We start from the raw sequence: 19,028 nt of genomic DNA, 5'->3' as shown, positions 1-19,028 counted from the left end.
GTTTTCATCGTGAGGCATCGTCTAAATCAACTCGGAGCATACTTGTTTGCCCACGAAAAGCGAATAATGTTAATGGCCCATCTTATTTATATGGCCTCTACAGGCCATCCCTTTCGGTTTTCACTCTTCCAAATTCCTTTCAAATATCTAAAAGAAAAAAATATATAACAACATTAATGAAAAGAAATTCGTTTGCTCTTAATCTAAAAGAAATCAATATTTCTTTCGTAGTGTAACGTGGCGTGTCCGTTACTTTTACACTGTCGTTACAGTTCAAACTTCTTTCGGACTCATCCCCCATACAGTCGGCACCGTCACAAAGGAACAAAATAAATAAATCCGACTCCGTATCTTTGTAAAGTGCAAATAAAATGCATTTATTCGTGTTTCTTCCAAAAACCACGCATTTCATTATTTTTCCGAAGTTCTTCACACACACATGTGCTTTAAACCAAAAGTCCCCCCCCCGATATCAAGTTTCCCGCAGCCAACCATTTGTTGCTTTCGAATTTACACGTCTATCTTACACAGCGCCCATTTTGCTTCTCTCGACCACGTGCTGTATTTTTTTTCTTTTTTCTTGTGACACAAGCCCGCGTCCACTTGCTAATTTGCATGCATGTTTTGACGGTTGCTAGTCAGCTATCCTTCGGCTGCTGCTACTATTTTCACACGTGCCCACACACGCTCTGTTACAGTAGGTGGAAATAAAATAATATAGCACAAAGCGTTAAATTATTTTTTCTGTATAAGCAGGAATAATAACGCGTAAAATAACTTAAAAAGAAACACAGCCTAAAATCTCTTTATTTCTGAATATCTAAAAAAAGAAACAAAATAAACAATACTCTTAAAAGCAAGAAAAACTCAACACGTTTTTCGTCTAATAAATTCCTGTAAAAAAAATCATTTAGATTCGGAAGTCTCTGATGAAATTCTAAATTGATGACGTAAGCATTGGCATTTTATGGATGCCTGTTCTGAATTTGCATCGCATTCTCCTTCCCCATCTATTTATTCTACCAAGGCTTCACTTTCAGACGCACATCTTTCTCCCCCGCTCATTCATTTGCATAGTTTTGATTTTATTGTGGAATTCTCACTCTGAAAGGCTTTCTGCCAAAAGACGAAAAAGATTTCTTCAGAAGACGAACCAAAAAAGAATTAATAATCTTCAGTGAAAAAAAAAACTAAGATACTCATGAGTCAGCTTTTTTAAATATTTACATTTGAGATTAGTTAATAAAACGTTCTTATGTAAACATTTGGCCTATTGCCGAAATTCCATTTATAAGGAGTTATTAGTGTTGGGACGATTATCGAGAGTCGGAAAAATCGGAACTTTTTTGGATATCAAAATTGGAAAAAATTATGTCTATTCTCCAATGCCAAAAACGATTTCTTTTATTTGATTTTGTTTTAAAATAAAACATTTCACTTTTGTTACTAATGATGAAATAATATTGGTTGGTTTTAAACTATAAGTAACACTAAAATCTATAGATCACCTCCTCCACAAGTATTTTTATTTTTTAGAAAATATCTGCACATGCTTTTACGATAATCAACCGTTAAATATTGAGATTTATAAAGAATCGGAATCGAAAATTTACTACAGATTCGGTAATTGTATTTAAATCGGGTAAAATATTGAGAATCGTACCATTACTAATCTATGTATATATAAAAGTGAACGTGGCTGTGTGTATGTCTGTGTGTCTACATTTCCCTTCGCAATAACTCTGTCAATTTTTAGTCTACAGACTCGAAATTTGATATACAGGGTACTGAGATTTGGGAAAATATATATTAAATAAGCTTAATCTTATATATATATATTAAATAAGCTTATATATATATATTAAATAAGCTTATATATATATAAGCTTAATTTGATATATATTAAATAAGCTTAATTTGATATATATTAAATAAGCTTAATTTGATATATATTAAATAAGCTTAATTTGATATATATTAAATAAGCTTAATTTGATATATATATATATATTAAATAAGCTTAATTTGAGATATATATATATATATTAAATAAGCTTAATTTGAGATATATATATATATATTAAATAAGCTTAATTTGATATATATATATATATATATATATATATATATATATATATATCAAATTAAGCTTAATTTGAGATATATATATATATATATATATATATATATATATATATATATATATTCTTTCGCGTAGTATTTGCACCTATACGCCCGATCAATAAATAGCATCAATGACATAAAAAAAAAACTATTCTTCCGGTGTGTATCGAACTCTCCATGTCATGTTTATAATCTTGATCAGTAGTTTCCGATTATTTTTCTTTTGCTTTTTTCCCCCCATTTTGCCTAAATCGCTTTCGTTGCAATATCTCGCACCTGTACGTGATGATTTGAGATTAATTGTCAATTTGCTGCAATTTAATCCCTCCAGCTCCATCCAGCTCTTCTGCCCGATACTCTCCACCTCCTCCCTGTCGTCCTCACGTCGATCCTTACTCCACCCAACCAAAAGCATGTTTCCAATTATGATTCGGTTCTGGAGAAGCAGACAAAAAAATCCGGAACACGATTGAGATTCACATTTCTTTTCTGCGGACGCGAAGGGGCGAAGGAAGAGGGTTGTTTCAGAAGAGCACCTGTTGTTTTCACCATACATCTAACCCCCCCACTCCCCCTCTCTCTCTCTCTCTCTCTCTCTCTCTCTCTCTCTCTCTCTCTCTCTCTCTCTCTCTCTCTCTCTCCTTTTTAATCTTCCCTTCTCCGTTACTTATATCTCCATCCACTATCCGGCCTCCCTTTTTTTACGTCTCCCTCTTTTTATATCGCTCCCTTCCCCTCACTCGTCCCTCTTTCGCCTCTCTCTGTCGTCTCGTCTCCCTCTCTCTGTCGTCTCGTCTCCCTCTCTCTGTCGTCTCGTCTCCCTCTCTCTGTCGTCTCGTCTCCCTCTCTCTGTCGTCTCGTCTCTCCTCTCTCTGTCGTCTCGTCTCTCCTCTCTCTGTCGTCTCGTCTCTCCTCTCTCTGTCGTCTCGTCTCTCCTCTCTCTGTCGTCTCGTCTCTCCTCTCTCTGTCGTCTCGTCTCTCCTCTCTCTCTGTCGTCTCGTCTCTCCTCTCTCTCTGTCGTCTCGTCTCTCCTCTCTCTCTGTCGTCTCGTCTCTCCTCTCTCTCTGTCGTCTCGTCTCTCCTCTCTCTCTGTCGTCTCGTCTCTCCTCTCTCTCTGTCGTCTCGTCTCTCCTCTCTCTCTGTCGTCTCGTCTCTCCTCTCTCTCTGTCGTCTCGTCTCTCCTCTCTCTCTGTCGTCTCGTCTCTCCTCTCTCTCTGTCGTCTCGTCTCTCCTCTCTCTCTCTGTCGTCTCGTCTCTCCTCTCTCTCTCTCTGTCGTCTCGTCTCTCCTCTCTCTCTCTCTGTCGTCTCGTCTCTCCTCTCTCTCTCTCTGTCGTCTCGTCTCTCCTCTCTCTCTCTCTGTCGTCTCGTCTCTCCTCTCTCTCTCTCTGTCGTCTCGTCTCTCCTCTCTCTCTCTCTGTCGTCTCGTCTCTCCTCTCTCTCTCTCTGTCGTCTCGTCTCTCCTCTCTCTCTCTCTGTCGTCTCGTCTCTCCTCTCTCTCTCTCTGTCGTCTCGTCTCTCCTCTCTCTCTCTCTGTCGTCTCGTCTCTCCTCTCTCTCTCTCTGTCGTCTCGTCTCTCCTCTCTCTCTCTGTCGTCTCGTCTCTCCTCTCTCTCTCTGTCGTCTCGTCTCTCCTCTCTCTCTCTCTCTCTGTCGTCTCGTCTCTCCTCTCTCTCTCTCTCTCTGTCGTCTCGTCTCTCCTCTCTCTCTCTCTGTCGTCTCGTCTCTCCTCTCTCTCTCTCTGTCGTCTCGTCTCTCCTCTCTCTCTCTCTGTCGTCTCGTCTCTCCTCTCTCTCTCTCTCTCTGTCGTCTCGTCTCTCCTCTCTCTCTCTCTCTCTGTCGTCTCGTCTCTCCTCTCTCTCTCTCTCTCTCTGTCGTCTCGTCTCTCCTCTCTCTCTCTCTGTCGTCTCGTCTCTCCTCTCTCTCTCTCTGTCGTCTCGTCTCTCCTCTCTCTCTCTCTCTGTCGTCTCGTCTCTCCTCTCTCTCTCTGTCGTCTCGTCTCTCCTCTCTCTCTCTGTCGTCTCGTCTCTCCTCTCTCTCTCTCTGTCGTCTCGTCTCTCCTCTCTCTCTCTCTGTCGTCTCGTCTCTCCTCTCTCTCTCTCTCTGTCGTCTCGTCTCTCCTCTCTCTCTCTCTCTGTCGTCTCGTCTCTCCTCTCTCTCTCTCTCTGTCGTCTCGTCTCTCCTCTCTCTCTCTCTGTCGTCTCGTCTCTCCCTCTCTGTCGTCTCGTCTCTCCTCTCTCTCTCTCTGTCGTCTCGTCTCTCCTCTCTCTCTCTGTCGTCTCGTCTCTCCTCTCTCTCTCTCTGTTGTCTCGTCTCTCCTCTCTCTCTCTCTCTGTCGTCTCGTCTCTCCTCTCTCTGTCTTTCACACACGCTCGCTCTCTCTCTCTCTGTCTTTCACACACGCTCGCTCTCTCTCTCTGTCTTTCACACACGCTCGCTCTCTCTCTCTGTCTTTCACACACGCTCGCTCTCTCTCTCTGTCTTTCACACACGCTCGCTCTCTCTCTCTGTCTTTCACACACGCTCGCTCTCTCTCTCTGTCTTTCACACACGCTCGCTCTCTCTCTCTGTCTTTCACACACGCTCGCTCTCTCTCTCTCTCTGTCTTTCACACACGCTCGCTCTCTCTCTCTCTGTCTTTCACACACGCTCGCTCTCTCTCTCTCTCTCTGTCTTTCACACACGCTCGCTCTCTCTCTCTCTCTGTCTTTCACACACGCTCGCTCTCTCTCTCTGTCTTTCACACACGCTCGCTCTCTCTCTCTGTCTTTCACACACGCTCGCTCTCTCTCTCTGTCTTTCACACACGCTCGCTCTCTCTCTCTGTCTTTCACACACGCTCGCTCTCTCTCTCTGTCTTTCACACACGCTCGCTCTCTCTCTCTGTCTTTCACACACGCTCGCTCTCTCTCTCTGTCTTTCACACACGCTCTCACACACTCTCTGTCTTTCACACACGCTCTCACACACTCTCTGTCTTTCACACACGCTCTCACACACTCTCTGTCTTTCACACACGCTCTCACACACTCTCTGTCTTTCACACACGCTCTCACACACTCTCTGTCTTTCACACACGCTCTCACACACTCTCTGTCTTTCACACACGCTCTCACACACTCTCTGTCTTTCACACACGCTCTCACACACTCTCTGTCTTTCACACACGCTCTCACACACTCTCTGTCTTTCACACACGCTCTCACACACTCTCTGTCTTTCACACACGCTCTCACACACTCTCTGTCTTTCACACACGCTCTCACACACTCTCTGTCTTTCACACACGCTCTCACACACTCTCTGTCTTTCACACACGCTCTCACACACTCTCTGTCTTTCACACACGCTCTCACACACTCTCTGTCTTTCACACACGCTCTCACACACTCTCTGTCTTTCACACACGCTCTCACACACTCTCTGTCTTTCACACACGCTCTCACACACTCTCTGTCTTTCACACACGCTCTCACACACTCTCTGTCTTTCACACACGCTCTCACACACTCTCTGTCTTTCACACACGCTCTCACACACTCTCTGTCTTTCACACACGCTCTCACACACTCTTTGTCTTTCACACACGCTCTCACACACTCTCTGTCTTTCACACACGCTCTCACACACTCTCTGTCTTTCACACACGCTCTCACACACTCTCTGTCTTTCACACACGCTCTCACACACTCTCTGTCTTTCACACACGCTCTCACACACTCTCTCTCTCTCTCTCTCTCTCTCTTTCGCTCACAGTCTCACACTCTCTCTCTTTCTCGCGCACACATCTCTTTTTCTCTCGCTCCTTTTCTCACGCTCTCTCTCTCTCTCTCTCTCTCTCGCGACATATTTTTTCTCATACTATAGCTCTTTGTCTTTCTCGAAATCTTTCTTTCTCATACTCTCTCTCTCTCAGCACTTTTTCTCTTTTTTTCTCTTTTTCACAAGCTCTCTCACACGCACTACTCCATCTATCTATATCTTTTATTTCTTCAAATAATCATTATCACATAGAATTAATTGTCTTGAAAGTAAAGTCCCATGACGTATTCTTCCGGACACTTGCATTTGTCTTTCAGCGTTTTAAGATTTTTTTTTTAAATAAAAACTAAAATAACCCAAAAATATTTCTTGTGTTCATGTCGATTCGCAGTCGATAATGAATATGAAAAACTAAAGTTAAAACATTAAAGATGACTCCATTTTCTTTACAGCGAATATTAAAGGAAGCAGTTTGAATTTTGCTTCTATTTTTCGTTTTTTAAAATTCAAAACCTCGTTAAGTCTGTTTATCTGATTGGAAGTTGAAAGATAAGTACGTGACAGGTGCAAACACCTGTTCAATTATCAAAGATTCGATCCGTTTGCAAGAAATAATGATGTTCTCTAAATAAACGCAACCGTCTCATAAATGGGTGATGAAAATAATGAAAAGACGCAACTCTTTTTAATGCAATCTTCATCTCAGTTCAATGTTAGTAGGTATAACGCTTGACTCCGACTTTTAGAATTCCAAAAATGACGGCTACGACTCCTTTTTTAAAGTCTTTTCATATTCAAAATGTATGATTCGTTGGATATTAAAAAATCCTACTCCGATTCTGACTCCGACTCCTAGCATCTTTACAAAACCTCCGCAATTATATTTGCCAGTCTACTCTATCCTATTGTTTAATCAATAGCTACATGGAAGACACAATCACGTCGACACCCCGGTTCTCGACAGATCACCGAAGTTAAGCAACGATAAACCTAGCCAGTACCAACTGTGTGACTGTTTTGGAAGGTTAGGCGCTGTATGTACCGCGCCGAGTCGTAGAAATGTCCAGGTTGGTATCTGGGAACGATGCACCCCACTCGTGGGGGCAGACGCATCCCAGAATCGTAACGGAAAGTAACGCGAATTACCGTCCTTAACTTTTCGAGATTACCATGGCTCTCCAATTTGAAAAGCCTTGGTTGCCGACGCTATTAAAAAAAAAAAAGATTGAAAAAAAAAAACAGCAGGGCCACTGTGTATGCAGATGAAGGATAAATGAATGTATACGTTTTCCAAGTTTATTAGCGAAAACGATGCAGTATTCCGGTCAGAATTCACACCTCAACATAATTGATGTTGGCTTAATTGCGTTTATCTGTCGGACTCTGACACCAACTGTCCTGCTGAGTTGGGCTGAATTATTGTTGTGATCGATCCTAAGAAGTTCACTCTCCCAGGCTTTTCTTTCTATTTAAGAAGAGGTCGTTTTCTCGCTAATCGCTACAGACTCCCTTACCGAGAAATGCTGACGGGGTTGTTCAGGCACTTTTGTTAGACCAGATTGAACTAATCCTGGTGCGTTGGTCTATTTATCAACATCTTTTGGTCGTGTGATACATCTTCCTCTTCTGAAAGTTAGTGCGATATTTTCAGAGAATATCCATGTTTTTTTTTTTTATACAGAATGGCGACACTAAGACATGTTCCGTAATGTCACGTTTCTTCTGTATCATTTTCAACATTATTCTTTCGCTGATTAAGTTTTTTTTTGTTTTTTATCGTCTCTCTTCACGTTTCACAAACGTCATGTGAACTCCCTCCCAAAACACACATTGTATTTCTGTTTGTTTCTTTCTTATGTGACTGCCCCCCTCTTCCTCATTCCCCTCCAAAATGTCTCTTTCTCTATTATTCTCCCCCTCCCCGGCGAATAACGCATCAGAACTTTAAAAACCAATCATTTCACTTTGTGTTTACATTACGTTTTATTATCCAATCTACAACAGAAAAACATTCGTTTGAACATTTTTACAGTATAGACCGAGCTAAACGATTCCAGATGTAATGATAGTCATTGTAGTTGATGGATGTTGGTGCCATTATTATTAACCGAAGAATCTGTAGATTTTTGTTTAACTTTGACTTTCCAAAGATCTGCACACACGCAAGTACCATGAACTCGCCAAATCATAGAACATTTAAAAGGCACAATTTGATCATTTTAAGCACTTAATTCAAACCAATATATGAAGTGTATTTTTTTCCTGAAATATTATGCCATGTCGGCCGTAGATATAGTTATATCAGAGAAATTAAAATTTTAAATTAAAAAGAAAAATTATGAGAAATCGTAAAATACTTTCATATTAATCGTATTTTGCTTCTCTTTCTCACTCCTCCTCCCTTTTTCTCTCCCACTTCCCCGTTTCTTATCTCTATTCCTTTTCTCTCCCTCTCCTTTTTCCTTCTCTCCCTCCCTCTCCTTTTTCCTTCTCTCCCTACCTCTCCTTTTTCCTTCTCTCCCTACCTCTCCTTTTTCTTTCTCTTCCTCCCTCTCCTTTTTCTTTCTCTTCCTCCCTCTCCTTTTTCTTTCTCTCCCTCCCTCTCCTTTTTCTTTCTCTCCCTCCCTCTCCTTTTTCCTTCTCTCCCTCCCTCTCCTTTTTTTCCTTCTCTTCCTCCCTCTCCTTTTTTTCCTTCTCTCCCTCCCTCTCCTTTTTTTCCTTCTCTCCCTCCCTCTCCTTTTTTTCCTTCTCTCCCTCCCTCTCCTTTTTTTCCTTCTCTCCCTCCCTCTCCTTTTTTTCCTTCTCTCCCTCCCTCTCCTTTTTTTCCTTCTCTCCCTCCCTCTCCTTTTTTTCCTTCTCTCCCTCCCTCTCCTTTTTTTCCTTCTCTCCCTCCCTCTCCTTTTTTTCCTTCTCTCCCTCCCTCTCCTTTTTTTCCTTCTCTCCCTCCCTCTCCTTTTTTTCCTTCTCTCCCTCCCTCTCCTTTTTTTCCTTCTCTCCCTCCCTCTCCTTTTTTTCCTTCTCTCCCTCCCTCTCCTTTTTTTCCTTCTCTCCCTCCCTCTCCTTTTTTTCCTTCTCTCCCTCCCTCTCCTTTTTTTCCTTCTCTCCCTCCCTCTCCTTTTTTTCCTTCTCTCCCTCCCTCTCCTTTTTTTCCTTCTCTCCCTCCCTCTCCTTTTTTTCCTTCTCTCCCTCCCTCTCCTTTTTTTCCTTCTCTCCCTCCCTCTCCTTTTTTTCCTTCTCTCCCTCCCTCTCCTTTTTTTCCTTCTCTCCCTCCCTCTCCTTTTTTTCCTTCTCTCCCTCCCTCTCCTTTTTTTCCTTCTCTCCCTCCCTCTCCTTTTTTTCCTTCTCTCCCTCCCTCTCCTTTTTTTCCTTCTCTCCCTCCCTCTCCTTTTTTTCCTTCTCTCCCTCCCTAACCTTTTTTTCCTCCCCTCCCCTCTCTCCTTTTTTCCTCCCCTCTCTCCTTTTTTCCCCACCTCCCTCTCTCCTTTTTTCCCCACCTCCCTCTCTCCTTTTATCCCCACCTCCCTCTCTCCTTTTATCCCCACCTCCCTCTCTCCTTTTATCCCTCCCCCTCACCTCTCTCCTTTTATCCCTCCCCCTCACCTCTCTCCTTTTATCCCTCCCCCTCACCTCTCTCCTTTTATCCCTCCCCCTCACCTCTCTCCTTTTATCCCTCCCCCTCACCTCTCTCCTTTTATCCCTCCCCCTCACCTCTCTCCTTTTATCCCTCCCCCTCACCTCTCTCCTTTTATCCCTTCCCCTCACCTCTCTCCTTTTATCCCTCCCCCTCACCTCTCTCCTTTTATCCCTCCCCCTCACCTCTCTCCTTTTATCCCTCCCCCTCACCTCTCTCCTTTTATCCCTCCCCCTCACCTCTCTCCTTTTTCCCTCCCCCTCACCTCTCTCCTTTTTCCCTCCCCCTCACCTCTCTCTCTTTTTCCCTCCCCCTCACCTCTCTCTCTTTTTCCCTCCCCCTCACCTCTCTCTCTTTTTCCCTCCCCCTCACCTCTCTCTCTTTTTCCCTCCCCCTCACCTCTCTCTCTTTTTCCCTCCCCCTCACCTCTTTTTTTCCTACCCTCCCGTCTCTCTTATATATATTCATTGTTACAAAACTTCGTGTTATGTGTTCACGGACAAAAAAAAATGTTTGAAGTGTCATGCAGTGTTTGTTTTTGTATTTCAGTTCTAAGTAAAAATTACTTTTCTTTTTTTTTCATCACTTGTTTTTAAAAATGTCTTCAGGATATTTATGAGGCACACAAAATGTTTTTTTCTAGTTTTCTTTTTATCAATGTTCTGTTGTTCCTCACAAGATAAATGTAATAAAAAGCCAAGAATGTTTGACTCTTTCTGTTTTGTTTCACATTTTCAATAATTGTTTCTTCATATCTTGCACATTTTTCGCAATATTTTCTAGTGCAAAATCGCGTTCATTGTTATACATACAACGCGAATTGCCTAAAAAATTTCGCTTTTGAAATCAATGTTTGGTTACGTGCTTCATTTAATGCAGAAAATTTCTAACATTCTATGAGAGTGGTCGTTAACCTTTTGCGCGAGTGTGTGCGTGTTTTACTCCAAACTAATTCATTAAATGCCTTTCTTTCTTTCCAGGTCAGTTCGTGTTTGGCGTTAGTGCTATTGATTTGGACATCGGTCCCAATGGTAAACTAATCTATTCATTGTCCGGTCCAGACAAAGGCAAATTCTTAATCAATTCCTCCACGGGTGTTGTTAAGGCCAATCAGAACCTTTACAGATCGACTGGTAACAAATTCACAGTTTACGTCACTGCATCCGATCAGGTAAGTCACAGTTTATTCTCTTCAGCCTTTCAATCGTCTTGGTGAGAGAAAGACAGTATCATAAAGTGCACTGATGTAAAATATTTGTTGATGACGTGTTAAAATAATGCAAAAAAAAATATTGGTAATGAATGATAATCCAAAGAGTACAAAGAATTTTTCAAGCGAAATATTTATTTAGCGTGTAAAAAAGAATTAGATACGTTCATTTTGGCTGGTGTCGTATAAGAAATAATTCAATAGATATGCTTATTTCGGCTGGCGCTGTGTAAGAAAAACTTGAATAGATATGTTCATTTCGGTTGGTGCCGTGTGAATGGGATAGGCATGAAGATACATGTATATATTAACGTGCTTGTTTTGCAGTGAGCTAGTGTATATACACTCGCGTATGCGAGAGTTTGATTAGCAGTATGTATGCGCTGATGCCGTGTCTAACTATTCGTGAAATTCTTTGTGTGTACTGCTTGCGGAAGGCCCTTTAATCTCAAAAGAGCTAGCCTGGATTGTGACACATGCGCGGTTGTTATCTCTAAAAGGACAAGAAAAAGAGAGGAAGAACAATGCTGAAAGTTGGCAGTGAATAGCTCCTGTGCTGTGAACGGATAAAAGAAACTGCTGCTTTAAGCTTTTGTATAATTTGTGTGATACGTAAAAATAACATTTGTTGCCATCGCTAGTCCCAACAATCTCTTATGGACTGTTCTAAATGCGTTTCGTTTGTTTCAGAAAAAAACAGGCATGACACTGATGGTAACAGAAGAAATGTGTACAAAAAATCTGTTTTGATTCAATACGTGTTGAACAAGGGAGATAAATCAGTCCAATTTTTATTGTCCCAAAAATAAGCATTTTTTTTTTTTACATTATATGCACGCACAAAAATGGTGTAATTTACATGGACAAAGGTCTCTAAGAAATCTACTGCGCTTGTAAGAATAATCATCGTATTATAACTATCTTCTCCAGATTTTCAGTACTCTATACTTTTGTCCGCATGTATTGCGAAACACTTTGCGTTCTCACAACAACCGTTTTAGTGGCAATAAGGGTCTCGAATGTTTCAATACTTGTCACACATTTTCAGTGGAGGTCTGGTATCTGCTCTTCCTGTTTGGTTTTTCCATCTTCTTTGACCTTTCACAACCATTTAGGGAGGTACCGGCTGAAGTTGGTGTCACAATGTGACTGCGTTTGTTGTGGGAATATATCAGTTTATCGAATTTGTAGCAATTATTTTTTTTGACATCCCTGTTTGGAAGACAAGATACTTGATGCAGTCCTGGAGACATCATTGTGGTACGGTTTGAAAGGATAACTACTCTTGTCAGCTTTGAACCGATCACTCTAGTCTGCCCTGTACCATCTTAGGAGTATATGGTGGCAGACCGCAAAATCAATGATTTCAGCCTCAGAACCAACATCATCATTAGCATTATGATTGAATATATAGATGATGCAAATCGTCATCGTCAGAATCTTTGAACAATCTTCAGGAATGTGACAAGGAAATTTGTTAAGCATTAAATCCGAAGAAAGATTGGATCTATCAAAATGACAACCTGCTGAAATCTTCGGGAATGCTGAAAAAAAAGTGGATATTATGTAGAATTGATGCCACTCAAATTCTAATGGAAATTTCCAGACATGTAAGATAGAAACGCTATAAAACACATTGTCATAGATTCCTGGAAGTAATCTAAGAAAGCTGACGGAAATCACTCGTCACGGCAGGTGAGAAGGCATTAATGATAATTCTTTTAGCTTGTCATAAACGGACTTTTATCAAATTTTCTTTTGTCTTTGTTTTTTTTTTTCCTTCTTGTGTAGAAAAAATGATTTCGAGGATGATTTCATTCCGTTCGACCGCACCCACCCTCCTAGTAGCGTGCAAATTGAAGCGAGGAAGGAAGAAAACGATGGAGCATACAGATTGTCGGAAAGACAGCATCGATTCCTAATCAGACTATATTCCTTTCTCATGATATTTCTCAGTACTAGAACTTATACTTGAGTCTTAAGTATCATACAGTCAAGGAGTTGACAGCGGGCATTATCGGATCTCTATATGTTTCTCCCTTTTTGTATCTGCTGTTGGACGTTCAAGCATAGGCGCGTGCGGAGAGTGTCACCTGTTATTCTGTTTCCATCTCCTAGATGTTGCATTAAGTTCCGGGTCTAGTCTACCCTACTATTCTAGCATAGTTAGCTCACTTTGTTGGACGAATGAGCTGGTTACATTTTTTTAGTGACTGTGGTGAGTTCCAATCTTCTCTTTGTCGTTGTCTTAACAGATTTCATTAGTAATTAAAAAAAACTCGACAAATGTATTTGGATTTTAAATATCTTTTGGAGGGTATTATATTTCTTCATGACATATGCACAAAAAACAACCATGCCTTTTGTTTTGAAGCAGCATTCAAACTCTTTCTCTCTGTATATTTCTCTATCTATCTCTACCTGTCTCTCTATCTCTCTCTCTTTCTCTCTCTCTCTCTCTCTCTCTCTCTATATATATATATATATATATATATATATATATATATATATATATATATATATATATATATAATAAAGGGTGACCCCCCCAAAAAAAACAAGAGCTAAATGGAAGCGATCTAGAACATATTCTGTAGAACGGCGAAAAAACAGGCCAAAGACCATAGTGTTTGATGTAATGTTTTGAATATAATAAACTAGTCATGACCAAAGTTTCATTTCATTCGGACAAAACACTAAGAAACGGGGCCTGATTAGAATTAGGACCCGTTTTTTGGGGGTGGGGTCACCCTGTGTGTGTGTGTGTACACACATATATATATATATATATATATATATATATATATATATATATATATATATATTAAAATAGATAAAATCCGACGATATGAAATTTAAAATGGGGGCGGTCAGACCTAGTCTCGACGTTTCGCCCGTATTATGCAGACTTTCTTAAGAGGAGTGGTCAATGCCCATCATTTACCATCCCTCTTGAGAAAGCCTGCATAAGACGGGCGAAACGTCGAGACTCTAGGTTTTTTTGCCTCCATTTTAAATTATATATATACACACACACACACATACATAGGGCCTAATCGCGTTGACACATCTGTTCTCGTCAGCTTCACTGAAGTTAAGCAACATTGAGTCTGGTTAGTACCAGATGGGTGACCATTTAGGAATTCTAGCCGCTGTATGTGCTCTCCGCTTTTCTCGGCATTTGTTTCCAGTCGTCTTGTACATACACTTCAGTTGCCACTGGTATTTAACAATGTCGACTCGGGAGAGGTGTGGTTGGAGATTATGCACCTCCTGCCACAAACATTTCACGTGTAGGCACCCCTACGTAGGTATCTATATTCTGTCAAAGATTGAAGGAGCCTCTATATATATATATTAATTATATTATATTTCTTTTTCTCACTTTCTCTTTCTATCAGTCTTTGTCTCTCTCTCTCTCAATGTCTCTCTACTTGTATATTTGAAAAAGGGAGATCTCTCACGCCTATTCGCCAGCTTTCAACCTCTCTGATGCCACTGTTGAGACACGTTGCCTTAATAGTTTTCTAATTGAAAAGTTCCACTCTACCTAATTCTAATCTTGCATGAAAATCTGCCATACTAACTATATCTTTAGAAACACAAAGCTAAACATTATTACTTGATGAAAACGGATTCATACCTTTTCCTTAACTAGTTTGGTAGAGAGAAAAGAAAATTGTGACATAGCTAATTATAGAATCGCATCCCATTAACCGGGCACAATCAAGTCGTCTTGCTTCTCAATATGTTTGTTTCGAATCTGGTTAACAGTTTATTATAATTTCAACTTTCATACGGACCGCTCTACCACCACCACCACCCCAGGCTTCATGGCACTGGAGCAAAATTACCGAAATGTTGTCTCAGCTGAGAGAAGCAATCTCAAAGAAGTGGACAAAGCTTTTCCTGGTTTCTGTCTCCGCTTGGTTTGAGATGATTACAGTCGAAAGATTTCTTGGCATTTGACAATGAAGACTAAAAATCTGTTGGCAATATTCTGCCACTCCAAAGACTTCCAGGAATGGAGTACATTGACATGACAGGAACCTTTCATCTAAACATTTTCGTTTTCTTCTAGCTTTGCTTCTAAAATCAATCTCAAATCCCCCCCCCTTCACTTTCTTTTCAATTTGAAAGTATGGTTTCAGCATGAAAACACGGGCGTTGTTTCGAACTCATGCCAACTCGTCACTTAGAACTTTCAGTGAAGTTCGCAGACAGGGGATAAGCCAAGTTGTTGAAGAAGTATCGCCAGCAATAATTAGTTAGCTTGAGAGAAATGAGTTTTTAAATATTTTCTGGTTAATTTACATCCACATGAATAACTTATTAACATATACAATCATAGTGGCCGCATAAAGTGACTGGATCGTTCGCGTATGAATCGACACTACGGACTGTAAGGTACTTGTGTTATCATATTCATTAATTTAAAGTAAACGATTCGATGCGGAGATATGATGTCGAAATATAAGCAGATTTAAAAGCAAGATAAGAGTGTTACAAAATTGAAATAAACTTGTTTTTTTATTTTTGTAAGTTACTTACAATACCACACGATGTTGAAGTCTGTATAAAATATTTCGGAAGAAGACCTCCTTTTCAGATGACTGAAAGTGGATTCTCAACGTAAAAACGCGCAAAAGATTGTTGATATAGATGCATTAGGGAATAAATTTTGAATTTGATATTCTTAGACTTAAATTGTGTTATTTAATTTTTTCTGGTTGGTTGTTATTATGTTTTAATAGCATTAAGTTAATATATTATCAATTTACAAGATAAGATTTTAATGCCGAGGTTGCATCGGATAGAAGTATCTTGAAATCAATATGAGAGGGATACAAGATTGAAATTAGTTTTTTGAGTTTTTTTCTTTTTCTTTAATTATATTTGATTTTTTTTGTTACAAATCTTATCTTCAATCTTATTCGATGTTGGAGTTCACACACACACACACACATACATACATACATACATATATATATATATATATATATATATATATATGAGAGAGAGAAGTAGGTGTGTGTATGCGTGAATATATTAAAAAAGACGGAGTAAAAAAAAAAATAGTTTTGTGAATATATATACACAGATGGCCAAAAGAAAGTCTGCACTTGTAATTTTTTCAAAAACTAAATTTAAGCTAAATTTAATGTAACTGTTTAAACAACCTATACCTCATTTGATTGGCTTTTTATTCTTCTATAATTTTACCTGTTCATATTTGATTTTTCATTGAAATATTCTAGTGTTCACGTCAATTTAAAAAATAATTTCAAATGTAGGAGGCAAAAGTCTGCAGCAACAAATTCGCTTAAACCCAGCTTAAATTATTGCCCCCGAATCAGTTTAAAATATTCAACAGGCAACAAACCATCTCTAATCGTAATTGTTGTTGTTCCAGGTTATACAACGTAACATTTAGTCCATATGTCACGACTTTCTCTTAGTGATCGTCAGAGGCTCATTAATCTCCACCGTTCTGATTTATTCAATCGAGAAATCGGCCGCAGATTGAAATGTGATGAGAAAATGATACGAAAGACTGTGCAAAAGCACCAAAACACTGGAAGTGTTCAGGATACCCTTAAATCTAGTCGTTCTAGAGTTACTTCTTACAGAGAAGACAATGCTATCAAGAGTCGCACCCTCAGAAACGGATTTGAAACGGCTCCCCAAATCCAACAACAGTGTAATCTTGTTAAAGAGTGATCTCTTTCTACAGTTAAGAACAGATTGAAGCAATTTAATTTGCTAGGCTGTGTTGCAGCCAATTATTTTTGTAAAGAACAGAAAGCGCCGTCTGAATTTCATGCAATGAAGATCATGGCTCTTCATATTAATCGAAAGTGATTTTTAGCGATAAAAGCACCTTTGTCGGTGCAGACGACTGCCACGGGACAGAGTATACAGTAAACCGTAGATTTTTTCACCAGTTTCCTTCTAGCTACATGTCTTAACGAAAACTGGCCCGCTCCATGTTGTTTAACTTTGCTGATCTGGTGAGAACCGATGTGCCAGTGTGGTTATGCCGTATATATATATATATATATATATATATACCACATTAGGTGTAAGGCAATAAAGTTCTCATAGAATGATTATAAAATTTTTTACTTGCAACATACAAGTGTTTCAGCCTACCAGCAATATTTTGTAATGGTCAAAATGTATTAAGCATTAGATTTCTTGATCTGGCTATCCTCAGTCTCACTAAAAAAGAAAATAGCTGTTCAGATAAGAAAAAAACCATGTTACATTCACCATTTTATATTGTTTCACTATACTAGCTATCTTATATTGCTGCAAACTCTTATGTATAAGAAACAAAAGTTTAAAAACTAAAAGAGGAGCTTTACTAAAGATTGCATGTCCTTATGAATTGTCATTAAAATTTTCACTTTGCATTCATCTAGTAATTCTTCTCTCTCCGCACGTTTCATACTATGATGATGCATTGAATAAATAATAATATGATGATGCATTGAATAAATAATAATACGTATGTACTTTGTCTTCTTTCAGAATCAAAACCCTTTCTCGAGCCGGGTACCCGTGACCGTAAACATGGTACAAAAAGACACCAACAACATTCCTGTCTTCCAACCTTTAACGGAGTTTGTTTTGAACGAAAATTCTAAAATCAATATGACTGTCACAACCGTAGTGGCTCATTCTCCGCAGGGGTCCACAGTTCGGTATAATATCGCTGGTGGAAATGTGAATGACGCTTTCCGCATTGATCACTATCGAGGGATTGTCTCCATTGCCAATCCATTAGACTTTGAGGATACACAAGACTACGCCCTTTGGATCGAGGCTACGGACACGAGCAGCGATCCACTCTCCGCCTACAAGAAGCTCAACATAATCATTGTGGATGTCAACGACAACGCTCCGCATTTTGAGCAGATTTTCTACAATACATCCATCTACGAAACGAACGTCATGGGTACAAGTGTGACTCATGTCTTGGCCAAAGATGATGATTCTGGCAACAACGGCAAAATCAGATACCGCATCACCAATGGCAACACAAAAGATGCCTTCGAAATCGATCGGAAGGGTTTGATAACCACCAAGAACAAAATTGACCGAGAGGAAATTGATTATTACCATCTGATTGTTGAAGCCGTCGATCAGGTAAGACTATTATTTCATTACAATCTTGTGTTATTAGTATTAATGAATAATGGTACATATCTACACTTGAATGACAGCACATATCTACACTTGAATGACAGCACATATCTACACTTGAATGACAGCGCATATCTACACTTGAATGACAGCGCATATCTACACTTGAATGACAGCGCATATCTACACTTGAATGACAGCGCATATCTACACTTGAATGACAGCGCATATCTACACTTGAATGACAGCGCATATCTACACTTGAATGACAGCGCATATCTACACTTGAATGACAGCGCATATCTACACTTGAATGACAGCGCATATCTACACTTGAATGACAGCGCATATCTACACTTGAATGACAGCGCATATCTACACTTGAATGACAGCGCATATCTACACTTGAATGACAGCGCATATCTACACTTGAATGACAGCGCATATCTACACTTGAATGACAGCGCATATCTACACTTGAATGACAGCGCATATCTACACGCGTATGATAGCACACATCTTCACGCGTATGACAGCACATATCTGTACACACGCGGATAATGGCATACAATGTAACATTCCTGTGCCTGTTTTACAAGTTGGATGCACTCACTAAAAGTTAACGTTTACAAGAGAAACATGATATAACCCTGTTACGAACCGTGTTGTCAAGAATATATATTTCAAAGTTCATAACAATCCTTTCATTAATTTAGGAGATTATCTTGTACAGATATGTAGAGTTCGAATGCTTACAAGACCCTGTCCTTGAGTGTCTTTTTCTCTATACAACGGTTTGTCAGGATAATCTGATATGGAGATTCTTTACCCTTCAAGTACACTCGAACCAAATATTCCAAATAACATGAGAATGGCTTACACACTGACAATGTAATATATCTATAAAAGTGAGAATGTGTGCATGTGTGAGGACACTTCTCAACTATACGAATTTTTGATTTACAAACTTGAAAGTTGATATATAGAATATTCAGAAAAGTGGAAATTTTTTTAATCGATTTTCATTCGGAAAAAGGAATGCTTAGGCGTCATAATTGAACAATTGGTATGCGGAGGTGATCAAATTTTTGTCTGTATGTCAACTGTTTCACGAATGTGCATGCGTGGTTGTGAAACATGTTAACTTAAAGTTGA

General features: G+C 39.7%; 1 protein-coding gene across 1 annotated transcript in view; it reads left to right on the top strand.

The window, feature by feature from the left end:
• The window catches only part of LOC145260380 (cadherin-related tumor suppressor-like), a 736,127-nt gene that overhangs the window by 684,067 nt on the left and 33,032 nt on the right, over window positions 1-19,028 (top strand). The window contains exons 10-11 of the mRNA XM_080118334.1: window positions 10,495-10,685; window positions 17,259-17,876. Coding sequence (XP_079974460.1) covers window positions 10,495-10,685; window positions 17,259-17,876 — 809 coding nt within the window. The remainder of the gene's footprint in view (window positions 1-10,494; window positions 10,686-17,258; window positions 17,877-19,028) is intronic.

The sequence above is a fragment of the Euprymna scolopes genome, chromosome 3, assembly GCF_053919585.1.
Source record: "Euprymna scolopes isolate OS-2025 chromosome 3, ASM5391958v1, whole genome shotgun sequence".
Lineage (NCBI taxonomy): Eukaryota > Metazoa > Mollusca > Cephalopoda > Sepiida > Sepiolidae > Euprymna > Euprymna scolopes.
The sequence above is the reverse complement of the archived record's forward strand: the minus strand, read 5'-3'. Positions and strand labels throughout refer to the sequence as shown.